This window comes from Sinohyriopsis cumingii, chromosome 3, assembly GCF_028554795.1.
Source record: "Sinohyriopsis cumingii isolate HCF-2022 chromosome 3, ASM2855479v2, whole genome shotgun sequence".
NCBI lineage: Eukaryota > Metazoa > Mollusca > Bivalvia > Unionida > Unionidae > Sinohyriopsis > Sinohyriopsis cumingii.
In genome coordinates, this window is record NC_142963.1 from 73,141,862 (window position 1) to 73,169,540 (window position 27,679).

Below are 27,679 nucleotides of genomic sequence, written 5' to 3' on the forward strand. Positions count from 1 at the left end.
AAATCTAGTAATTAAGTGTGCTATTGTGTTGAATGACTGTGGGACAGATGGAAGAATGGAAGGACAGACAGGCCCATTTTAAATTCTCCCATTTTCTACCAAAAAAATGGGGATGGGGCAAACAAGGTACAATGCCATGCAAGGTGTCAGCTGCTCCAATCCTATCAAGAAAAGAAAAAAAAACCAAAACAAGTCACAAAATTCCTCAAGGTACAACTACAAACAAAACCGGTATCTATTTTGTAATTAAAAAAAGAATTATGTTTCTAGGATAAATAGTTATGACAACATGTAAGAATGGTCTACAGATCTTGTAACACTTCTTGCTGTGGCAAATAATAAGATGCTTGTACAATATTTTAAGGGAAAATTTCTTAATGGCTTATGTCATGTTACTGACTAGTTTCTCAATCTACACCAAATTACATCATTCATAATTTAAATGAAAATTTCGGCTTTGGGCTTGACATGTCTAAACAAGAAAAAGATTGAGTTAACACTGAAATTCAGTGATCATCAATAATTCCCATGATTTGGTTTAAATCCTCTAAGTCCTACAAAAGTTATTTAGTTGATGTTTAGGGGCAAAGTTACGTAAAACTGGGGCCAAAAATTTTGTAAAATTCCCACTTAAAATTGTGAAACATCAAAACCTGATTCTAGTCCATTAAGTCCTTCAAAGTTAAATGCACCTAAATAAAATGCAACAATAAAGTCTGAAGTCAAATAAAACTCACAACTCAAGTTTTCTGCAAAGTGACAAAACTTGAACCAGAACTGACTTTTTTATGCAAAGTATAATAAATGTGATTTCAATGTATGAAGTTCTTAGAAAGTTAACGAGTGAAAACGAAATGGAAGGACAAAGTTTTAAGTCAAATGCAGCCTACAAACCTATTGAATTCAGCTGGAAAAAGGTGTAAGTCACACATAACACAGAGCTTGTTAAAGTGAATCTTCATACCAAATTTGATTTCAATCCAAGACCTCTTTCACATGACATCCTTCAAAAGTGTTCTAGCAGGAATGAAATGTAGTGTAAACAGCGGCCTAAACAAGATAAAATACTGCCCTTAAACAGCTAAAATCAAATTGGTCCAAGGTCATCTTAATGTAAAACCTCGTATCAAATTTGATTTCATTCCATTAAGTCCTTCAAAAGTTATTGCTCAAAAATAAAAACTAAGATGGACAGGACAGGATGTGACATGAGAGATGGATGGAAACTGGTAACACTATATACCCCTCCAAAAATATGGATAAAATCATCACTGATACTACTGGTAAAAACAATCCTAACCTACACTATCAATGCAATCTTTTGAAATATATTATCATGTGATAATCTTGACAAAAAAAGTTGTCAATTACCTAAAGGAAAAATATACAGAAACTGACAACAATGAAAGGTACAATACAGTGGCTTACAGAGTACACAAAACGTAAACAAGCCAATCTGCAAAACCACTAAAGCGAACTTAACTAGAATTTTGCTTTTCCACAGCTGTAATGTTGTTTGTAGATGGTTCTAAAAACAGAAAAGGTAGTGTTTCCATTTACCATCATTTGCTCTGAAGAGAACCCAAATTTTTTATCTAACCCCCAGTTTTGATACCCAAGTTTGTTTCTTACTCAGTCTAACTCCCAGTTTTGACATCAACAAGATATTTTTACTGTCTTGCACTTTAGGAGATACACTGAGGTATGATTCCCCAAAATTAGTTTTTTTTTAAAATATTTACAAATTTGTGGTAATGACCTGAAAATCTTATCAGGTAATTTGTTTAAAAATAGAAATATGCACACCAAATTTCATTTTCTAAAGGAATTGGCTTTTCCTCCATCTTGCTTAAAAGTCAAAACTAAAATGCAAAAATGGGTAAAACAGCTCACCTGGTAAATATATGCATAACAGCCATATGTAATAAATCCGGGTCAGTTTATTCTATTGAAATTTTGTTCCAATGCTTTTGATTACTACATGTTTTTTTGCATCTTCTTCCATATTTCATGGCATATCAGCACTTTTTGTCCAATATTGAAATTGCCAGGATGCTTTGGGTCAAAGATGATCAAATTCTGTTCAATGTTTCTGAATAGATCAAGCTGTGTACATGTTTTTCTACTTGTTGTAACAACTGTAATAGCTGAAGGCAGATTGGCATAATTTGTACAAACCTAAAATCCCTTCATGTGAAAATGTCTTTTTGAAAATCTGACAAGTTATTTTAAAAAATTTTGTTTTTAGTAATGGTGACCATATCAAATGGAAAACTGGCAAAATTTTTATACATCTGACGCCCTTATTACATCCGATTTTCTTTTGTTTGGAATGGCAGCCATATTTGATAGTGGACTGAACAAATTTGAAAGTAATTATGTAAAGATACTTTCTGTAAAGTTTTGTCAAATTTAGTTGAGCAGTTTTTCATCTGAAGTCACTAAAATGTTTATAAATTTTTACTAACATGGCCATATTTGATGGCTGATTGTAATCATATGCATAAAACTGGTATGACTTTATGCCAGAATGTTTTCTATTAGGTTTGGTTATACTCTATTAGATGGTTCCGTAGACAAACTCATTTAAAAGGTTTATTTAAGTTTTGTAATGTAATTGCCATTTGTATAAATCTGAAAGGTCTTCAGGCCAGGATGCTTTCTGTCAAACAGGATAAAATATTATTCAGTAGTTATGATGAAAAAGTATTTCAAAAGTTTTTCTATTTTTAGCAATATAAAATTATTTTTAAAACCTTTTTTTTTTCCATCGTTTTAGCAAGGGGAATAAGTCTGTAACCTTACACTTGCGATTCTGTGTATTAATATCATTGGTTACTTCATTTGGTCTTAAAGCTGAGCACCAAGCAAAGCAGCTGCTGGTACCATTTTTATAAGTCTTTGGTATGACTCAGCCAGGGTTTAAACCCGCAACTTCCCGCATCTGAGGTGGATGCTCTAACCATTTAGGCCACCAAAGTGATCCATTATATTCTAACACATACATACATACTTCAATGAAAATATGAACCGAAATATAACCTCCAGAAATAAACCCAACCAATCCGATGCACAAACACCCCTTTTATATGCATGGCTCTCACTGCCCGAGATCTTGAGGATATAGGGTAATATTCCAAGCTTGATCACACTTGGACCAGAAATATGGCCTCTATAGTGGGAACAAGCTCTGCCAATATAATGCAAGATCACATAATTAATATGGACAAATCTTATTTGCTATCAAACATGTCCAAGATCTTGATGATACAAATTCACATCCCAGGTTTGATCAAAATTGGAACAGAAATATGGCTGCCATTTGGGGTAACAAGCAATTGTTGATGGAAGGATGATCCATAACACATGAAAGATGCAGGACTATAACATAAACTTGGCCTTATGAACAGGTGAGTAAAAATGTTCACTCAATCTTTAGCACATGCCTTCACAGAGTAAGCTTGTTCAATAACAAGCTGAATTCATAATTAACTGCAAGCAGAATTATAAGAGACACAATTTTTGACAAGCCCTACTTCCATATAACTATAATACATGTATATTTAAAAAAGTTGAAAACTGAGGTTAATCTTGGGTATGGATGGATGTATGGACAGATACATGGACATGCATATGGGTGTCAAAGTGATTACTATATCTGGCTTCTGCCTAGGCACATTAAAAAAAATTGGGAATAATTTTAGTTCCCAAACAAAATCCAATATATTCATAAATAGTAAATCAGCTACTTCATTCTGTTCATGAACATAACACACATTTATTATAATACTGATAGGAACATGCGCCACAATTTAGGGCTCTGTTTGAGACTGTTAAATTTGTGTTAGTCTGGGAACATGCAAGATACAGGGTGTTACAAAATCTGCAGGCCCAGTCATAGTATACAGCCAGTAGCAAAGTGCCAGTTGCAGCAGTGACCAATGTAACACTACTGCAGACACAAAAAAATAACTAGGAAGGATTCAAGACCTGAGCTGTTCCTGGAGCCACAGTGGATGCTGATGAACCAGAAGCATGTGCACCAAACGTTTGAGGTTGCTGCAAAGAGGAATGAAAGTCATGTGCCATTAATACGTTGTTGTGAATGCTGCACAGGACTGAAGCATGACTGGTGACATGAAACCTTGTATAATCCTATGAAAAAGATGGAAGAACTGACCTGAATTCAAGAAGGTGTACCAGTCAAGGAGCTAGATACAAATGAACTGAGTTGTAGGAACCATGACAACCATCAATATTCACTAACAAAGTGTAGCACACTTTAACATATGAAGATATGGTAAGGAGCATTTGTAGAGAGCATCATGGTCTTGTAAAGCATGAAGTACATTTTGGGAAGGACCATACTGATTAATATGCATTATGTATGAATTAATTGGACCATGGTCCACTAGACATTATCTAATTGGTGCAGTGGTGAACATGAATTATGTCTGAATTGCATAGAACATTCATCAGTCAGCACCTGCACACAAAACTTAACCTGTATGTCTGTAAATAGTATATAAGTATTGGCCTCTAGTAAAATGAATATGAAGTTTTATGAACCACTAAACCTCATACATCAATACAATAGGTTTACAGGTTCATAACACCTCATCAATACAAAAGGTGCACATTTATTTTCTTACATTATCTTCTCCAAAAAGCTGAAATTTCATTTGCACTAACTGTACAAATGCCATTTCAAATGCATGATGCATAGAACTTGATGCTATGATGTTGCGTACAAGTCAATGACATCATGATCATACAACGTATATAAATATCACATGTCATGTGATGTACCAACCAATTAAAGTCTCCTCTCATGGAACTCAAGCAATGATATAAAGAAAGAGTGAAGGAAGTTTGATAGAGCAATACAATATCCATGCATAATACTTTTCTTTTGCTGGTAAATTCACTGACCTAAGGCTTGGCAATGAATGTTGTTCTGCATAATTGCTATCATGATGAGAATATATACAAACAGTGTAACAAAAATTACCTTCAGTTTAGTTATTTATCCTTTTAAGAGTGAGTGTGTATGTGTTTTGGACATTTAATGTAGCTTTAACAATTTTTCAGTCATATTGCTATGTCTGCAGTGTGGCAGTTTATAGCTATGTCTAGCACTGGGGCATCATACCACAGACATGTAGCATAATGTCCCACCAAGTCACATTATCCTGAAACCAGGTCGACCAGTCTTAGCACTAACCTCTTAATGCCGAGCGCCAAGCAAGGCAGCTGCTAGTACCATTTTTTGAAGTCTTTGGTGTGACTTGGTCAGGTTTCAAACCCATGACCTCCCGCATCCGAGGTGGATGCTCAAACCACAAGGCCACTGGAGCGGTATCCTTAGAGGAGTGAGGACATTTGCTTGTACCAAGTGAGTAATGGATATATTTCATTCAGTGGGTAAAAAAAGTCAGTATTTTCAAGACTGGAAAAGCCACAAGTGAAAATATTCAAATTTGATACCTTTGAGATGAAATATATCAGCTACTCACATGGAAAAAGTAAATTTTAATTTTCTACTCAAATGTATTGGCTAGTATGACAGATTCAAACAGCAGATTTCTTATAGTATCCAACCTGATAATATCAGCTATTCACCATTTAGATTCTTATGTATTTGTGTATATTCCAGGGATTGTGTTTTGAGGAGTGCAAATGCTCTCATTCGCCATTTTGCTCAATAAGTTGCTTCTAGGAGAGCAATTAATCGCTCTCCCCAATCATATTGTTCAAAACAAAGATTTCCAGATGTTTTCTAAGTGAACTTCTCAATTTTTGTCACAGATTTCATGGTAATTGCCTTTCAAAAATGCTGATATTTTTACAGGTTCTGCCACTTTGATATATAACATGTGTTGTAAACAATGACGTTGTAAATATTTTAGCAGCTCTCCTGCATTTTATAAAACACAAGCCCTGGTATTTGCTTGGAGAATATCAATAGTAACATAATTATCTTTCCTAATTCAAGGCAAAAAAAAAAAAAGCAAATGAAAACTATAATTGAAGAGGAACAAAATAAGTATGTTGCAGGATTTGAGCCCAGAACTATTGCGTGACAGGGAGTGACATTTACCCTTAGACCAAGCAAGCAATAAAGTGGAGGATCAAATATTTTGGTCATAATGATATCAATATCAATTGAGCAAAGTAAAAAAAAATGTTTTATAAGTCATTAAAGTGATTTATTTTGAATAGAAATTCCACTAATTTATGGACTAGCATGAAATAATCTGCATATTTAAATAGCTTAGCTGTCTGACATTACGCAAACTTAATTCACCTAATAGTAACAAGAACATTCACAATGCCATTTAAATAAAAGTGAACAGAAAAAAAGATGACCAATTGGTTGAGGCTTGTGTTAGTAGACTACTTCCAGATGCATCAAATAAAACTGTCAGTTTGTAAGCTGTAAGAAGACCAAGGAAAAGGTTAACCCTTGACTTTGTATACTTGTATGTGCTGTATTAACTGCATTAGGTGGTCTCTATGAGGTTTTAGAAGCTGACAAGGATGAAAGAAAACAAAAAATTGTACTAATGTAACATTTTATTAAGACAGCTGGCATTGGAAGTCACTAACTGAGAAGGAAGAAATAAAGTGAAAGAAATTACCACCAATGCATATTTTATTTTTAAGTATTTTAAAATAAATAATAAATGAAATGCTGTATAAGATTTTCCTCCTTTGACTGAAAAAAATTTCCTTCTAAAATAATCAACACCTTTAGTCCGTAATTTGTGAATTTCTAAACATGTCAGTGAGAAGTACGTTGTTTTCATATAAACCTAACTGACATGATCGTAGGTTACAAGCAAACGGTTACCCATTTATAAAGGATGCACCTCTGTCCCCATTCTCTAGAAATCATGTTTTCTTTAAACAGTATTTTCAAGGATTATAGTTTTTGTCAGGTTTCACAGATGCATCCTGTCTCATTTCCAATCACCAAATAATTTGCAAACAAACAAAAATGCAAATTTTTGTCAAATTTAAATGTATGGATATATTACGCTAATCTGAAACAGTTTACACTGGCTGGCACTATTACAAGCAGCATGATAGGCAAAGAAACCTAGTCTTTGAATTTTGCATCAGGAGAAGACATGAGCTGATGGTGAAGTGCACTCAATAATTTTAAATTGTTAAACTTGATTTTTTAAAAAGTTTTTGTATTCAAATTAGATGATTAAGAGCAACGTCTCTATTTTAAAGAAATGAGAAAAGCAGCAATGACTGGTACTCAAAAGTATAAGCTGATCATTTTGATTTTCTAGTGGATGCATCTGTTTAATGTATTCATCCATGATCTGTTATCATGTGAACAGAACGTATGCCATTCCACACATTTGTATTTAATTTGCACAAATCTGACAGTCTCTACAGCTCACAATAAAAGAGACCTGTAAATTCAACTGTCTCAGGACACAAGATAAATACACTGTAAATATGCACTTACAAACAAATATACATTTATAAACATAGATATAAATGAAACAACTAAAATTTGTAACAACAAAAATAACCAGTTTACATGTATGTTGGGTAAAGTAATTGACAATAAAACATGCACCCAGTTAACTACTTACGGATAGGCAGCCATTGTTGCCAATTTGACATAAACATCTTTGTTCACTTTATCGATACAGGTGAATCGTTGAGGTGGTGGTAGTTTGTACTTGATGCAGAACTGGGCAGGAGTTAGTTCATAATCCTGGTGTACCTCAGGGTGTTCTACTTTTGTGGCTACTATTAATGTTGGGATTCGACTTTCAATAAAATGTTTCTGAAAAGTATGGGAATAAAGATGTTATCAGTTGAGTAGCAGAGTATCAATGAAATAGTTGATTAAACTATTACAACTTAAGAATTTCTTCAAAGGAAACAGATTTAAAATAAATAAACTCAAATGGTACAAGCCATATGGCATTGCAGTATGTATAAAATTTGCTAAGCATTGATGGTCACAGGTATCTGCAGATACCAAATTTTGAAGCAAAATCTTTCTAACATAACACTGAATAAATTAGGATCACATCCACGGCCTCACATATGCAGCCATTTTAACTAAAAAAGACATTTGCCAAGTATTTTGTTTTTATTTGACAAGTGCTAAAATAATGCCTGTTTGCTTTATGGGCCAACTTGACTGGTCTCCCCTTGTACAGAGTGATCAATGTCAAATCCTGTCAATCTTCTATTGAAATGGTTGTGCATGCCATTTCAGGGTAATAACAGTGAGGATTGCCTGGAAGACTGTAGTAGCAAAGTCCCACACAAATCCAACCACCCTGTCCTGATTATGAAAAGTGAGCTATTTCAAAAATGCATATTGCATTTTCTCAACATAGCAACCAGTGTTATGCTAAAAGACAGAAACATGAAACTTACCATAATTATTCCTGAGATGTCACTAATAAATTACAGTTTAAAAATGGATGGAATGTATCAGATTCATGGAGGTAAAAGGTCAAAGGTTAAATGTTTGCTTATTCTTCTAAGAATAGAATTTGGAAGAAAGCAAATTTGCTTAGTCATCATTTATTTCTTAATTTCATTACAAATGAATGAAAACAAACATGTTCATTATATATTTCGTTCACTTAATGCAACACTTTTAAATTTATGTAAACTTCACTCATGTGTACTATGATTTCTTCTAACTTCCCCATAATTAAGGTCAATGCCCACACAATACTGCCACAAGTCATATTGTGTAAGCAAGAGCAAACTAAGCATAATTAGCTTACTTTCATGCATAAAATCAATGTTAGTGTACCATTTTGCTGAGAACATCATATGCTTTTTTAAAAAAAAATTGCACAACATTTCATATTTGCTTTAAGATGGCACTCAACACTTTCATATTTTGCATAGGGTTAGATTTTCAAAGACACTGATTATACTGGCTATTTAATAAAGACATCCTATATCTCATGTTCTGTTAAAAGAACTTTTAGTTCTCTTTATATTTTGGTGTAGGATTTGATGGGAGTAATTTGCATTAAAGACTATACATACTGGCCTTACTGCAGATGATTTCAAGACCAAGGACCGACTTTTCCTATGAAAAGAGCCTGTTCTTGGTAAAGAAAGCAGGGACCATCACAAGCAAATCCAAGCCATTGTGGCAGAACTGCATACAAATCAAAGTTGGCCAACAAGGTACATATCGCACTTGATTTTGCCTGCTGTAGTTAAATGACTTGGAAGAAAGTTTTGTACAAGATGTGAGTCAAGACAGCTCCAGACAATGGTTTGAAACATGTTTTATTCGACCATGTCAGAACTAATAAAAGTTGGATAAAGGGCCACAACCTTCGGTTTGGACAAGTCAGAGTTCACAAGAAGGTCAGAGCAGTCTTTTTTCTGACTTGTATGCTTGCTAACATGATGGTGAAAAATTGTAAATCACAGAAAGGTAGCTCTTGAGTGCAATTGGAGCTAATAATTTTTGCCTCAAACAGCTACAGGAGGAAGTTGGCTATCTGATACTAATTAATTAAAGGGAGAAATGTGATTCTGTGTTCACTCTACTCATAGAACACTTTCCATTTATCCTTGTAAAATTTCAGCCCAAGCTCAAGCAATTCTGTCTCTACTTGACCCATGAACTGATTCTTTCTTTGTGCTGTTTGATATGTGTACAGCTTCAGCAAATCTGGTCCTGGAGAAAAAATAACCTGTGTTCAAGGGTGTCTGAACAGACAGGAGGTGGAATGATCTTCCTGGAAATCTAAACTGCCAAATTTAATGGGTCACTTATCCATGATTTTTCCCCTACTGGAGGGCAGCAATCAGGATTTGACAGCACTCCAAATCAATTGTCTTCTTCAAGATTTTGGAAATCAGAGGAGTTGGGGAAAAGGGATATGCATTTAGTCCCATTCCAATGCAGAGAAAGAGTGTCAACTACCATGGCTTTAGGATCTGGGACTGAACAGAAAAGGATCATAAGATTGGCTTTCCACCTTGTCACCAACAGATCCACAAAAGATCCCTCCACCATGGACAGAGATTTGACTGAAGACCAGGTGTCAATGGCCCCATTTGATGTGAATCAGGCAATTCCTTTGGATCAGTCAATCTGCTAGGACACTGACAATGCCGTAAATGTTAACTTTAAGTAAATTTGCTGACAATGACAGAGGTCCATGAACTTAGTTCCCACTTTCCAGACCTGATTAAAAGTCATCCATTATGGCCTTTATCTCTAGGAGAATGATGTAAAGAGTGATCCTGAAGTGGCCAAACTCCATTCTCTTCACTGAAGGAGGACAGAGGTGCACACCTTAGAAGTCATGACAGTGTCAATTCAAATCACAATTGCTGGATGTAGATCCAAAGAAGTAGCAATAACATGATGTCCGAGCAGCTCCAATTTCATTTAGAACCAACTTGACCATGGGATGAATGTGTGTAAAGTTTCTTGGCAATCCTCCAAGTAGTTTAGGAGTAGTGACAACTTCTGGATGGACAGATGAAGGACGGCAGGCAACAGACCATCCCATAAGCTCTTCTGGCTTATCACCAGTGGAGCTAAATAATATTTCTTCAGTACCAAGGCAATTTTATAGTGTCATCAACATATGCTTATAAACATGCCAACCAAATTCTGTGACTGCTCCGGTGGCCTAGTGGTTAGAGCATCTGCCTCAGATGTGGGAGTTCGTGGGTTTCATCCCCAGCCAAGTCATACTAAAGACTTACAAAAATGGTAATAACAGCTGCCCCGCTTGGCGCTCAGCATTAAGAAGTTAGTGTTAGGACTGGTTGGCCTGGTGTCAGGATAATGTGACTAGGTGGGACATCATGCTACATGTATGTGGCATGATGCCCCAGTGCTAGACATCACTATAAACTGACACACTGCAGATATCGTAGCGATATGACTGAATCGTTTTAAAGCTATGTTAAAAATCCAAATTACACACACACCAAAATTCTGCTAACAAGTTTTCATGGACCAGCAGACATAAGCAACATTATACAGATGTGCAAAGGACATATGTGATAAATCAACATGCCCTCATCAAGCATAAAGGAACAAATGAAGAAATAAATAAAACAAAACAAAAATATAAAATATTGGAAAAGCAAATAATAGGCCCTGACTACGTAAAAACATCTTTCTAAGCTATGATGGTTAAAAGATATTAACAAATGGGCTGAAGGACAAACAGACAGACAGAATGAAAATTCAAAAAAGTAATTACTAATGGTTCTCCTGTCTTTTAGTACCAAAACCATAATACATATGAGTAAAATTAAGACAAAACTCACCATGTACATGCGAGCACAGAACTCAAAGGACCTTGGGTTTCTGACATCATAAAGGAGGCAGGCTACATCACAGTTAGTCTCTGTAGGGGACAGCATGTCTGCCACTGCAACATCTACCTCATGGAGCTACCAATACAGAAATATGTATCGTATCTCTTAGTAATCAATATGTACAATAAATACAAGAATTCCACAAAACAGCAAAGCCAATGGAGAAAGAAAACCAGGTCACTATCTACTTTTTGAGAAACATCCCTCTAGATAAATGCTCCCATAAAGTTTCATGATTGTTCATGCAACTGCTACATAGCATAATGAATTACCAATGTGTGTAATCTGTTCAATAACATGGCGGCATAATGTTTTGCATTACAGAAATTAACTTTGTGATTCTATAATATAGCGAACAAAGTGCCTGTAAATCAAAAATAAAAAATGCATACGAGTTTTCTAGTCATATATCTTTATTTATACCCCTCTTTAAAATCATATTTCTCTAAATATTGAAAACCTGGCTATGAGATAACGGTTTATTTCAGAACCCAGATGCTACAATAATAAATCGCTACAACTTTGGTCACAAGACATTACCAGTAGCAAATTTGGTTTCACAGGCAACAAAGGGGTATATAAACCTCTCACTGACATAACAAAGTGATCAGTTGAACATATGAATCAACCCGAATTATTCCCTCTGACGAGTTACAATAGTAATAAAATTGGTCATAGACAAGGGGAGACTTGAATCCCCCAACTGATTGGAGGGAACGCCTTCACATCCAATCTGTTCTCATCTTCCCTTCTGTCAGAGATAAATAGCTCAATGCAGAAAGTTACATCATTGTATAGTGAAAAGTATTGACATAGCTAATTTCTGTAATGCAAAACATAAATACTGCCATGCCAGATTACACACATTGGTAATTCATTATGCTATGTAGCAGCTGTGTAGCAAAGAGACTGCATCATATTCCAAAGCTGGGGCAGCACTTTGAGGGGGGATTTTCTCAGAAGAGTAGAATATTCCAGAATTATGACTATGAGGCCATAATATCTAAATTCGAATTGGAGGAAATATAATAAATGAAGTTAAAAATACCTGAACTCCCATTTAAACAGAGATGTTGATCATTACCGGCTGTAGAGTACAGCAGAACTTCAGGGTGTGGGTCTGAGACCCTGACGGATACGAGAATAGATGGATAACAGAATATGAACATTACAAATATTATGCAATAGATCAGGTCATCAAAAAAATCATAATATCTACAAATGTACATGTATCTGTTTTACATATTTTGACATACAATGCCCTGATGGTTAATCGGATGCCGGATAATCTAAGTTCTACTGTATGTAAGTGGTATATCCAAAAAAGTTTTCGATCTGTTATCTTCAATAGCAGTAAATCAACAATGAATAAACCAATAAGATTTCATGACTCTACCTAAAACAGCATCAAAGAAAAGAAATTTTAACGTAAATTCTTTCTCTGAGTATACTTACATCATTGCACTAATAAAAGAAAATAAACTTAGTTATCTCTAAAATCCAGACCTTCCAGAAAGATGACAAATGCTGTCTTTCCCATTTATATATCATACTAAAACAGCATCGACAGAAGAAACACTTCAAGAAATCAATATAATCACCTCTCATTGTCATCACTAGTTGGCCACTCATATATTGGATGTTATTTACTTTGAACTTGAGCAGAACATCAATGAGGTTGCTCACATTTTTTGGGAGGTGTGGCAGGGTTTCACAGTAATGTAATCAGGTAACTATACTTTTGAGAAACATAATTTACTCAAAAATTTCCTTTCTCCATTGATTATATTATCCATCCACACTCTACCACATTTACCCTTCAAAGGAAAATGATACAAGTCCCTAACTGAAGGATAAAATTGCTCCCCTAAAACATGGCAGTATACCTGAAAGGTCACATAATGTTTACACAAATGTAGTAAGAAATGAAAGGCAATTTTTTACAAAGAAAAAATTCTGAGCAAATCCAGTCAAATTTGTAGAAGTCTGTGACAATATTAATTGGATCTCATGACTGCCTGAGCAGCAGCCACTGGACCCACCAGATTTAGTACCCTTTTCTGCAACACTAGAGAGAAGGCTGACAATTCATGGAAGTTGACCACTTCAGTGATGTCCTGGATTGAAACATTGAATTCATTTGTGAGTCAAGCTAAGATTTACCAAATCTTATGTGCTGAAATTTCATAAGGCTTATCTGATTATGTGAAATACTGAGTAAATACTGAGAGAACCATCCACTCAATCAAGATGCCAAGGATAACATAAGGATGACCAAATCATCCAATTGAAACTAGAGATAGTTTGGGTCTACTGACAGGTCATGTAATTCACTCACCCTGCAGTCTGAAGCTAAGGCTATCAAAATATGTCCTGTAAGAGCTTGAACTTAGGGCAATCAACTTAAACTTCTGAGTTTTGTCAGAACCCTGGAGAGGATCCATTTGGTGAATAAGATAAGTTATTGGGGCTAATAAAAATAAAAACTGACCATCAGGTTCCTGTTGTATGGTATATCCCATCTTCCATGATATCCAAATTTGCCAAAACTTATGGAGCTTTAACCCTTGGTAATAATAGGAGCTAACTTCTCTGAAAAGCCAGTGAAATATCAAGCTACCAAGCTGTGGGAATGACACTTGCATGGGGACAATGTTGTTGTCCTTGCACCAGCCATGAAGATTCACCACTACCCCTCAAAAGTCTTCAAAGTGGAAGGCCTTCTATCTTGGGTCTTTATCCATGAATGAAGACTGTTTGGGCTGGGATTGAAAATCTGTGACTGGGGCACACTGAGCATGATGGGCATCACTAGTATGTTAGATAAAGTAGATTCTTATCTTCTAAATTAATTTGGGTATCAGAACAGGTTAAGCTAAAGTTGAAGTTGGGACGCACCGATACCAAAGTCTCTGCTATTGTTTTGCAGGTGAAACAATAAAAGACATGCAAGTCAACTGACTCTATTCTCTACACTGATGAATGACAAAGCAAAGTTTGCTCATTCGTTAAACCTTTGTGCTGTGAAAGGCTTGTTTCAATCAATAAGTCATAACACAACTGTGACATCATCACCTGTAGATGCAAAGCTCAAATTTAAATTTGTTACTACAGTCAAACTGATCTTAATGTCCAATAAACATAGTGATCAACTGTTAGCAATGACCATTCTAATTTCTCCCTGGCAAATTTACTATATAAATGTTGTGTGTAATGGTCACCTGCTTTCTGTCATTAGCGGTCATGTGCAGTGTCACAAAACAATAGTTTCTCCCTCCCATAACCAGCCAGTGGATCATATCTATAGTGCCCACTCAGTTTATCCAAACTAAATTTTTGTTTCACGAGGAAGGCGTTGTTTAGATAAAGGAATCATGTGAATTGATGTGCAAACATTTCTTATCTCATTCTCAGTGTAACTCAAGGGTATCAATATGTCAAATTCAAAAGTGAGACAGCTTTTAGAAGGTCAAAGCATGTTATTGCAGCAGAAATGGAAGACACCTTTTGTGCCAATGCTTCAAGTATAGTCTGAAATCTTCATCTACTGCCAATGAATTAAAGCTATCTCTGATAAAGTTCAAAAAGAGATATGAATTACATCCCTTACCCTTAAGGTCAGGTGTCATTCAATATTTAAAACTTGTATATAAAGAGAGGCAAAGTTTTGATTCATCAGTCAAAACGAATAGCCATATATGATTTCTTTTGATTCCTATTTTTATTAGAGATAGTTAATGTAAGCTGTCATTCCAGTTGGGGGAGTTCAGAACCTGGCTAATATGGACATTTTTTTTAAAACTATGAAAAGCTGTTTTAAAATCAAATTAGTACAAGCTAGCTGACGAAGGAGTCAGTCCCGTCATATGTAAACTGTCAGTGAGTAGTGAAATTAGTGTTTTGTCAAGGTACATGCAACAAACTAAGCTAAGTGATTATTTTAAGTTGGTGATAATTAAATTTATAGTATGGGTTAAAGTGATCAAGATACAGGAGGCCAAATGGAGGAGCTTGAAACTGGAGGGAAAATGAGATGTGAAGATTGATGGAGACACCCAGTCACCAGGCCTTATGCCATTCTTGACTGAGGCAGTAGTGGAAAGGACACTAATGAGCCAAGAATCTACCATTTCTTGACACCAGAATGACAGAAAATCAAGAGTCTTTTCATTTACCACCCTCTGGGGCCCCGAGTGGCCGAGTGGTCTAAAGCGCTCTTCGTTACGGATCACTGCCATCTCACCTCTTTCTGCGTGGGTTCGAGTCTCGGATTCAGCCAATGTGGGTATGTGAGAAAGCTTGCCAGTAGCTTCTCGTGGGTCGGTGGTTCTTTCTGGGGTTTTCCCGGATTCTTCCTCCACCATTAATACTGGCCGCCATGTATAGCCTATCGTGTGCTGAAAAATGGCGTTAAACCCTATAACAACAACAACAACAATTTACCACCCTCTCAACTGTGCCATTCTGCATATGTGTGTATCTCTTCCTTAACTGAATCAGCCTGGACTGGTGAAACAAAGTGGGGGTCCTTGAGAGGGGTGGATGTTCCTGGAAATTAAGCCAGTAGCCATCTCTGAAGATGAAATGGACCCATACATTGTCTGTGATGTCCAACTGAACCCCTGACAAAAAGAGCTAAATGAGCACCTACCAGGATGATGGGGGCAGGAAGACAATGCAGAAGGGGTGCAACTCCCTAAGGGGGAGGAGTTCATACACTTTCTCCCTCTTCCTTTGCAACTTCTTTGTCTAGAAAATGATGGGTTAGAGGTAGCTTTCAATAGAGGCTACCTGTGAGGCTCTGTGCCTGCTTGAAGAATCGGGAGGTCACGTAGGGCAGTCAGGGTGGGTACACTTCTTGGCTTGTTTCAAAGGGCCAAGAGGTGCTGCTAGGGATCTGTGTTTATGGTACCTTAACTCCTGTGAAACCATGGAAGGGATGAGGCCTTGGAAGAGTATCTCCACCTTAAGAGGCATAGACCTTAAATGAGTCTTGCAGTGTTTCAGCAACCTCACAGCAGAGGTGAAGAAGCTCTGCTGAGAGTGTCAATGACATGGAGGGCTCATGATGCAGCATTTTCACTACAGCTCCCAGCAAGTACTGAAGCATCAATGAAGATAATAATTCCTCCTTAAAGAAACTGAAGATTGCAGTTGAAAAGAGATCACTAAAAGTCTCAAGGTTTTAATGGGGAGGCAAGCCCAGGCCCCACTGATACATTCCGATTTGTGACAACCTTGAACCTAATGGATGGTGCATGGGTGTTGGTGTTTAAGAGGGGAAGCTGGAGACTGGACTTGGTAGCTGGAGGCAGAAACCAGCAGTCAATGCATAAAAGAGGGGAAAAAGCACTCCTTCTGCTGCCAAGCAATCTAATGCCCCTAGGAAAACTTCTGTGTAAGCTCTTTGACCATCACAGTGCTGGAGCAATGGAAAATTTAAACTCAGCTCAGAAAGGTTATGCAGACTGGAAAGACTCTTTTCCTCAGTGCCAGCAGGTTTAGGACATAATTCTTGGAATAGGAGGCTGCAAATTTCATTCACCACCTTATTGAAGGTTCACTTATTGGAAAGGGTGTCCCTATATTATATAGGGATTAATTGAGAACATGGTAGAGGGGTATGCCAATTCTGACTCCCCTCAGGCCAGAACAACTAGATTCCCTGTCTCTAACAGGATTAAACAGTAACAGAGGAATGGGTGGTGGTAACTGACCAGTCCCTGTCTCCAGATTAAATGATAGCATATAAATGCGGGGGGAAGGGGGGTAGTAATTGACCCAATCACTATACCCAGACCGAAAATCAAAGCCCAGTGACTGGTGACCAATGGATTACTGGTGACAGGTGCTTGGTGCTTAGTGACCAGTCAAAGACCGGTCTGATAATGAAGACCTGATGGACAGGCCCATATTAGATTTATCTGATTGAGATTGCTGATCTGTGCAATTTGCTAATCTCAGTCACAAGAGTACCAATCTTGTGAGGGTAATGCTCTTCCCTCTGCTGGAGGCATGACCCACTCTCTGATGTTTCCTTTCTTGTTGACAACCAAGGATCAATTCCTTACCAGCATTGATGGCATTATAAGGAGCATAAAGGCAATCTATGAACTCTGAAGATCACTGAATGTTCCTGCACATAGGTGGCAGTAGTCTTTCCCAACACAAAATGAGATCGAGACCCTTCCTGTGAACTGAGGTGGTCACCCAGTGAAGACTAGCATGACGGGCAATTCTTCTTCCCTGTCTGCATGACAAATCCCACAATAGCCAAACCAAAGACAACAAAATGTACATCAATCTATATCTACACATAGTGGACACAAAGTAGAGGGATGCATATCCCGCATGGCCTTCCTGTGCCCCCACCTACCCACACCTTGTGACATTAAGAAGCTCTTAAAGGTAAAATAAAAATCACACAAAACATATCTAAAACCATAAAAGGACAGCCAATACTTACCCTACTATCAGAACTATGAGGGAAGTTACAAATTATTGAAGGATTACATGCTAAGCAAATTGCAAAAAAGACCTAACATTTACAAAAAACACAGATAATATTAGAAAAGGCAAGGACTGAGGGTGACAAATGCTCAATCAATACAAAAAGGTATATAAAATGGCAGGAACAAGTTAAAAGACAAAAACAAAGGTAAATTTCAGAAAGTAATAGAGCACAAGGGTACATGTACATCATCAAGATAAGAAAAAAAAAAGAATGGTATCCTATATGCTGGCTCTAACTAAGAAGTCAGACTGGAATCATGTTCTTTTCAATTATGGCCCTTCCAATACTAATAGTAGGAGCGAATAAAGAAAAGGGGACTAAGGATCTTTCAAAAGGAAAGCAATGCAATAGTAGCAGGTATTCTGCTACAACCATCAAATTATGGAGTTATTCTAATGATTTTTCACTGGAAAATATAGCATTCATAAAAAGATGCAAGAGTCTGAAATCTCAACTTGCATTTCCCAGAATTATGATACAGTCTACATGTTATCAATCAATCCTGGAAGATACAGTCAATCCAATGAAGCTGTCTAAACAAAGCGATGAATGCCAAATAACTCCTCCCCCATGACTGTCGAGCTCTCAAAGACAAAAATAGAGTAGTTTTATTACAGAAGTGCTAAATGTGAATGAAATCTTTTTTTATTCAAAATAGATCTGTTCAATAAAAGATAATTAATATCTTACCATCAAATATTTCTCCTGCCCATAGACTTGTACTGTATTGATTGTGAAACTGGAGAGCTGCTCCTTGCTTAATGTTGCTAAATATTTCAAATTTCTACCCAAAAGACCTTGTAGGAATGAAGTCTGAAATAACAAAACACAAGTTAACACAGACAAATAGATTAAAAACTGAATATTAAAATTATGCAAGATCAATTTTAGGCACTTATGGTTTTCAGTAAATATTAGTCATGCCATAAGCAAAGTCCATTTTTTATTATCGCATCTTTCATCCATATGAACCATGAAAATTAGTACAATTTCCAAAAGTCTGTGCAAGTACAAAATATTAGCACTTCACCACTGTGAGAACACTCTCTCACAATGAGCCATATAATCCTATCCACCTTGAATTAGTCATGATCACTAATCTATTTTGATGATTAAGATTGAGTCTGGAATAGCAAAGTCTGTGATTTGTGGCTTTCACAAAATACCCTTTCAAATGAAATAAAAAAAGCAATTGATCCTGAGTAAACTATTCAATTTATATAGCCACTTTCATAGAGCAATGAAGATGATAACATGGCAATGTGTACATTCAGAACATGGGTTAATAAATTTTATGTTTACCCTGAAAAAAGCATTATAATATGAGTTTCATTTAACCAGACATATCAACTGACTCCAGGAGATCACCACCAAAATTGGCTCTGGTTAAAAAAAGCCCCAAAGTTTTCTTTTTAACGCCATAATAAAGCTTTCTCAAAATTTGGAAAAGTGATTTGACTTTCTGATAACAAAGACATGTTATATGACACTGTGATGATGAGTGGACATGTTTTGCATAAACACGGACAGTTTCAAAAGGCTGACTGAGACATGCCTCCTGTGCCTTTCAAATGAGATGTTCATTGATGTCCTAAAAATCAATAAGAGAATCCTGGTTGGCAGAAAGCAAACTTTGATAGGTCTGAGTTGGTGAGAAATGTTCTTGCACAATGTACTAGACCCTCACATGGCAGAAATGTTATAGAAGAGTTTGACTGAAAAAGACTATGACGATGTATGCTTTATCACTGTCAAAAACAACAATTTTTTTAATTGCTAACCGATATTAGTGTTACTATTCTCATGCCAGTAAACTACCTATCTGACAATGCATACAAGACATAATTTTGTACCGATATTAAGCACATTGTTTGGTCATTATTATGTTTTTGTACCTTGTATCACATAAATGCAAATCAGATGTACTTTAAATAGTACCACAAAAATAAACCACATTGTGATACTGGAATACAGGAATTTAGATGTGAATATAATAAAATAATGAGGAGAATTTAACATAAACAGCAGTAAAAATTCCAACAAAATCTGTTAACTTTACGATATGTTTAAAAATTTTAAATTTAAAGAGAGCTTTAGTTATCTTGTTAATATTCATGAGTTTTTATCTTGCGATATGAGAGATTAAAGTTTTATATTTTATAAGAATCTCTTAAAATGTACATTAAAGGTAATTTTTAAGCAATTTTTCATCAGAAAAATGCAGATGGTGCTATAGATATGTGGATAAATTCTGAAGAACTGATAATTGAAATTTAAAATGATTTAAATAAATTTAAATTTTTTCCATCCTCAGCAATATATTTGACAACCCGTATATGTTACCAGACATAAATTAAAATGATGTGCTAGGAATATAATCATACTGTTAGATTTTCCTTAGTCATTTCTCCATAAACCTCAAATTTAATTTTTCATATTTTAAATTCTTCCAATTTTGTTACTGAATCAAATATTTTGTCCTTAACATTCATTGAGGTATTTTATCTAAAGATGAATTTAAATTTAAATGGATTAAAAATGAAAAAATCAGGATAAGGGGATTAACTGCTGTTAAAGAAAATTTAAATTAGTTTTAATCAATATACCTCATCTGTGATATCAAACTCAAGAAAATGTTAGAAGTTTATGTGATGTTATCTCCCCTGAAAAATGCAGACCTGCTCTTAACTCTAAAACTACGTGAAATATTTTGATCCAGTGTTTACAATTGTTGATGTTAAGATGTCCTCTTTAACATATTTACTTCTAAACTTCAGCATCATGTCAAGCTCATTTCCTCTTCCACTTACACTTGTCTTTGACCTTATTAGGTAGATGCCTGCAAATCAGGCCCTTTAAATTCTCTTTGATTTTCTATAACTTAAAGGTACGGCAAATGGCTCATTATATGCTGCCCCATATCTAATGTGTGTGTGATTTGGATTTTTTACGCAGCTCTAAAAAAAAATCAGTCATATCGCTACATTGTCTGCAGTGTTGCAGTTTATTGTGATGCCTAGCATGGGGGGCATCATGTCACAGACATGTAGCATGCTGTCCCACACAGTCACATTATCCTGAAACCAGGCCAACCAATCCCTACACTAACCTGTTAATGCTGAGCACCAAGCAAGGCAGCTGTTAGTACCATTATTGTAAGTCTTTGGTATGACTTGGCTGGTGATTGAACTGATGACCTCCCGCATCCACAGATGCTCTAACCATTAGGCCACCAAAGCGGTCCCCATATTTAATAGTCCTCTATATAAGCAACAGTAGGAACAGTAGGGCATGAATGACACTGGAGATTACTGACCAGAGGGTCTTAATAACCTCAACATTTGGTAAAGGTATGCAGTCTTAAAGTAAACTTATCAAAAACAGTGGCCTCTGACCTTTAGACTCCAGAATCTATAGGTTTCTTCTATTACTATGAGAGAAAGCCATGCACAAGACTTGGTCGAGTAACTTGCTCTAGAACAAGTTATTCAGCAAAAAGAATTTTTCTGAGCCATAAAAACTTTTATCTTTGACCTCTTTGATCCCCAAATCAACAGACTTGTTACATGTCTTAAGTGCAAACTCTGGTCAAGATATTTGGTATAGAACAAAAAGGGCAAGATATCCACAAAGTTTGGTAACTGTAGATAGTAGAGAACTCAAACTATTGTGCAGAAATCATTTTCTTCTTTCTTCTTTCTTCTTCAGTCAGTGACCTTGAGATTGGATCATTCTACCTTGAAAAAGAAAGGATTTGTCCAAGCCCCAAGTGCAAGCCACAGACAAAAACAAAGTTCGGTATAGTGGAAAACTCATGTCATTGTGCAGAAACCATTTTTCTTTTTTGTCACAGTGACCCTGAACTCTGACCATATGACCCCAAAATGGGTAGGGTTCTTCACTGCACCAAATGCAAGTCATTCAACAAAGTATGGAACCTTTAGATTGTAGACAATTTAAGTTATTATAAGTTATTGTACAGAAAGAAAATTGGTAACAGCTGGACAAATGAACAGACAGTATCTTAACATACTATGCTCTGCCTTATGTCAGGCATATAGAACGAAAAAAAAATCAACTATTGATCATGGCTCTTTGGATTAATTTCATACATAATTCCATTAAACTTAATGATAATCCACAAAGTATTTGCCTGCAACTGATATAACACTAATCAACTAAAATTTTACCTTGCCAGCCCCCTTTGGCCCCAAGACATGGCACCTGAAAACATTTCTAGCAGTCTGTCGCTTTTCCAGATCTATTTTCTTGTCTCTTGTTACTGTAAAATAAAAATAAAAATAATACAAAATCACAAAAAAACAACTTATATTTATCTGAATATGCCAAGTACATGGAAGTAAGTGTGTCATTTAAAAGAAAATCAAAAACGACAATAGAAAATGAAGGACATTTATCCTCTTTTTTTAAATTTTGGAATTGGGAGAGAGATGGAGTCATATGGAACAATCACTCTTTGTACCTGTTTATCTGTCCATCCTTTTCTTCATAACCTTGTTGTAAACAATCTTACTCGGATACCCTTTTTGATTTTTCTCATAATATTTGGTAACTGTGTGGTAAAAGTGACAAAACTTTGCAGGGTTAATCTCTCTGAGGGATAGAGGCTGCAATATACTATGTCAGTTGCACTGAGTCTATTTAAATATAAAAATCAAAGGAACTTATTGAGAAACTTATGCAACTATTCATTTCATATAAAATTTATGAATCTATCAAAATAATTGTTACGGTTTTCTAGTCTTAAATGGAAGAGAAACATTTAAATTATTCTCAAGTTCCATAACTGTCATATGAAATTCAAACTACAAACTACTCACTACAAATAGATAATTATTGAAATATATATTGCAAAGACATTTAAACTCCATTTCAACATGACCTAATAGGTAGACCCTTCCCACTAAAATATTTCACAAATTAAAAACCAAAGAATAATCAATGATTATATAAATCACCTTCTTTGAAGCTTTTCGCAGTCTCCAGTAACCACCAGTAACATTAATATCCCTTTCCCAGGCCCCTGATTTACCTCAACTGACCCCAAAACAATAAGCAAAATACTGAGCGCAAACATTATTTTTAAAGTTAGACTACCGGCATTTTTCTTAACAGAGATAGAAGTACATTTAATTTTAACTTTGAATAAGGTACAAGTGAACTGATTCTCGCTCTCCATACTTCCATACTTTGATACTTATCCCGATTTTTTATTTTTTTCCTTCCTCCAAATATGTCATTTTAAAGTAATATTATTTTACAAAAGCAATACAACACTGCCAATAATATAGTGACAACTTCATGTAACACCTGACACAATAGACAAGTCTGAACAAATATGCTCCATGAAACATTACCAATCCAGAATATATGAATGTGTGAATCCCCGCTAAATTTGGTTAAACACTTCTTAAAAATGGATGTTATTTATCACACACATATAACAAAACAAACTATAAGGATTCTATTCACAGACATTGTTCTCGTATAAAACAAATGTACCCCTCTCCCTTATCAAACTGCCATAGAGGGAATTTCCCCATTTCATGAAATCCTGGAGAAATCACTGTCTTGTGCTAAATACTAACCTTGTATGGCAGTTTGTTGAGAATCGTGATGATAGTGATATCCTATGTAGGCTAGTTGTTCTAAGGTTCTGGGGACATCTAACAATGTTGTTAACCTGTAACATGATAATAATGGAGAAAAATGTTTTAACCATGAACATGATAATAATGGAGAACAATGTTGTTAACCTGTAGCATGATAATAATGGAGAACAATGTTGTTAACCTGTAACATGATAATAATGAAGAACAATGTTGTTAACCTGTAGCATGATAATAATGGAGAACAATGTTGTTAACCTGTAACATGATAATAATGGAGAACAATGTTGTTGACCTGTAACATGATAATAATGGAGAACAATGTTTTAACCTGTAACATGATAATAATGCTGAACCCACCTGACCTAACCCATCCAATGGGAAATAACTTAATTCCTCTAATAATCCATCTGACCCCACCTGCCGATGAGAAATTACCTCAAACTTTTCAACAGGTTCAATATATATGTTGAATTTAACTTATCAACACCTATTTTATTGCTTAATATGTATAAAAATTTAATCTATACAAATGGACAAAATATTACAACATAGGTACAGTCAAAGGTTATATTAAAATATAGATATACATAACACCATCATATCCTCTGTAAGCATGGAACTTACTACTGCTTTCTTACTTGTGATTAATAAATGACTGGTTTTCAGGTCTCTTCACAAACAGTTAGACAGAAAATGCATTCAAGTGCACACCAAATGGACTGCAAAAACATGTCCAGTTCAACCGCTGTCAACAAAAAACTATGGAATTTCTTATGGATCATTGATGGGTAAAACAATCGCCCACACAAACTGGACAATTTCCATTACAGAATTATTTTAAGTATTTAGTGGGCAAAAGAATGCATATAAATGGATGGACAGACCGTTTGTGACATGGATGTATAGCTTAATAGTGTCTCTGATAAAATAACATTTTAATGAGTAAAGCATTGTAAGTGCATTAAGAAATTTATGAACTGATGTGCATTTCATACAAAGCTCAGTAAAATTGATCTTCCACATCAAGGGTTATTACTTAAAACAACTCTAGGAAATTGTTACCTAACACCCAAAGTCCTTCAAATAAATACTGAATAAATATACAAGAAAAAGTCTTCACGTACCAGAGCTTATCCTAGTTTGCATGGTGTGAAGTAACTGACAGTACATGCATTTCCCAGAAGGGGATGCCAGTCAAATGAGGGTTAAACACCAGAAAATATCACTGGGTCAACTAAACCAAAATACATTCGAGTACCTTGCTCATGGATCTGACAGCAATGGCTGGGGAATGATCAGAACCAAGGCATTTTACTCTCTACAGTTGCACTTCATCCTAAGTACAAAAACAACAGTAAATTGGTGTACGTATTTGTACACAAAATTTTAAGACATAGTTTTTAGTTTCCCAAGGTGGTATGATTTGTCATTTTTTAGATCCTTTAACTGGATTTTGCTACATTAAAGTAAAATAGATTCGGAAAAGAAAGTATGTACGATCATCCATTCCTAGTTTCTGTAAAATGAAAAGGCAACGCCAGTCTAAGAGCAAAATCCAGTGGCCACTCCATTAGTATAATAATGTTAGCGATAAAAGCTATCAGGACAAACTTACGTCCATTGAGCGAGGTATCCCTGCAAGGTAATCCAGCCATTATAATTAGTCATGACAGTGTTGTTGACATCAGGGCCCCATGGCATCATGGGACAGGTACTGAAGAGGTTCTGAAGTTCAGTGGGTGACAGACAGCCATCTCTGTCATCATCATACTTATTGAACAACATTGTCAAAAAACTGATGCCCTCCTGTGTCAACTCTGTTGTGCAGCCTGGCCCTACTTGTATCCTAGATGGGATAAACAATGAATGTGATATAGACATTGCCCTTACATTTCTGGCAAACATGTACAGCACTAATTATTTTTAATATACCTCTAATAAAGGAATACTTGAATCTGACAGCATTTAAATTCATTGATTTGGTGGCAATTAATATCTTAGAGGGGTAAAAATGCAATCTTATTAGATATTGCCCTTAAATTACTTCATAGCAAAAGTTACTCGTATACCTTGTATAATACAGGTGAATATAGTACTTAAACAGAGTTTTAGATAAGCCTTTAATAAAATGAATATTTTGCACATTGGTTCAGAACCAAATTATGGAGTAAAGTAGGTATCTTTTATAATCTTCAATCATAATGCATTCGGAGTACATCCACTAACTCTCAACTCTAACCCTATCAGATTTGTTTCAACAACAAAAATTCTAAAATGTCAAGCAGGAAGTCATATAATAATGATCCTTCCTTGTAAATAGGGACTGGCACCAATCCCATTACTGGTTACACAGGTGGGGGATGCATACTCTTCCAGGGATGTAACTACAGGCAGGGCATAGGAGGGTGTGCCCAACAAAACCTGGACTGAATATCATCTTTTCCATTTACATGTGATTAGAACAAGCAAGATCTCCCTGCTCTGATAGGAAAGTTCTCTTAAGGTAACATTACAGAGCCCTTATGGGTTCCCATAGACACCCTTGGGGTAAATGGTGCAAGAAGATAGAGGTTTTAAGACAAAGGACTGGTATTCCATTATTTCAAATGGAAACATTACATTTAAAAATGAACCATCTGAGATACACAACCAGTACTTGAGTGAGTTATGTCCTGACTTAATGGGCAAGAAGAGTCTTAGACAGGCATTGTGGACTTTCCCTGTACCCTGCAGACAGCACTGGATATTGCAGCATTGCCACTCTCAACAGATCAACTGGGAAGAGGGAGTTAATATTACTCTCTGATTACCTGTGGAAAGCAACCAGTTCTTGGATACAAAACCAGGATGAATCATCAGTATGACTGATCCATTGAAATGAAACTCAAGATCCACAGACAGGATATGCAACTTGCTTGGCTGAAGCTACCAAGAATCAAGTCTTACACAATAACAGCTTCAGCGAAGTAGAAAATATGCTTGAAATGGAATGAAGTGAACCTGATCAAGAAGAGAGGTTTCATTATATAAACAAGTTGAGTGAGCTCAGTCTGGAATGGGCAAATTGGACGACAGGCCACAAGGATCCTTGTTGTGACTAATATTTTCTCTCACATATCTTACATTACATGTTTCGGCTCGAATAAACAGTAACACAAGAAAAAGTGAAAACAACAAGCTTTGAAAAATATTATATAATAATTTATTTCCCTGGAAAAATTTGGTAAAAATAAAAACAATATGAACTTACAGTTTTCAGAATCAAATCCAAAAATAATCCAAGAATAATTCACAAATAAAATTTTAGAAGTCCTAATAATAAAATGTTCAAATGATTTCAAGTTTGAGTCCCGACAAAGATGCCAAGATGGAAGATGATGATGTATGCTGTAACCTGTAGTGAGATGAAGTCTATAGTTCCTTGTAGAAACAAGAAATATCACTCTGGTTTTGGAAATCCGAATAAAGTTTCATAACAGCTGTCTTTATTCAAGAATTTCATATCAGCACACATTTTCCAGGAAAAAAAAAGAATTTAGTCAATTTGAATCCAAGTAATTTGAAATAACTCAAACAGCACAACATACACTTTCCAGTGTAAGAGCCCAAATGAGATTATTTCTCCAAAACAATGGTTATATCGTATTCCAAAATGCAGTTTTGAAAATCCCCAAGATGCAAAATCGAAATGGGGGGTCACATGATCGTGTTTATATCATGTACGCCTAACATGACCCTGATGAAAACCAATCATTTTACTCTAAGAAATAAAATGTACAAAAATTGTTTACATCTTAAACCACATAGTCCCATCAAGACTTAGACAACAACCAATCATTAAAAAATATAAATAGAACTTATCTACGTTGCTACTACTAACTTTGAATCAAGGTCAGGATCCAGGTCAACACCTGGTGTTTACTAAAACGAACAGTCAAGGTCACACTATTTTCTGGAAAAAGTATGAGTTCCGCAAACAGAACTACATTATTTTTGACATATAATGAAATTAAAAAAATTTAAAAGATTTTAAAATTTACAAACAATTAAATCAGATATAATTAAATCAAATATGCATAACACATAAGGTTCCCCTGATAAGAGCCATGCATGAAGCAAGAGCTTGTCCAGACACAGATGGAATACTGGTGCCCTCAGCTGTTAAAGTAAG

The 27,679-nt window shown here is 35.7% G+C and overlaps 1 protein-coding gene across 2 annotated transcripts in view; it reads right to left on the reverse strand.

Moving 5' to 3' along the window:
* LOC149803092 (mitochondrial Rho GTPase 1-like) overlaps positions 1–27,679 on the reverse strand; it is a 75,580-nt gene that overhangs the window by 17,534 nt on the left and 30,367 nt on the right. Inside the window, exons 13-19 of one of the 2 annotated variants that reach the window (XM_089952681.1) lie at positions 25,124–25,354; positions 23,485–23,579; positions 22,066–22,157; positions 18,566–18,688; positions 11,311–11,436; positions 7,617–7,813; positions 3,991–4,059 (exon numbers count right to left, since the gene is read on the reverse strand). In XM_089952681.1, coding sequence (XP_089808807.1) covers positions 3,991–4,059; positions 7,617–7,813; positions 11,311–11,436; positions 18,566–18,688; positions 22,066–22,157; positions 23,485–23,579; positions 25,124–25,354 — 933 coding nt within the window. The remainder of the gene's footprint in view (positions 1–3,990; positions 4,060–7,616; positions 7,814–11,310; positions 11,437–18,565; positions 18,689–22,065; positions 22,158–23,484; positions 23,580–25,123; positions 25,355–27,679) is intronic. The other variant, XM_089952683.1, reaches the window with a different exon arrangement.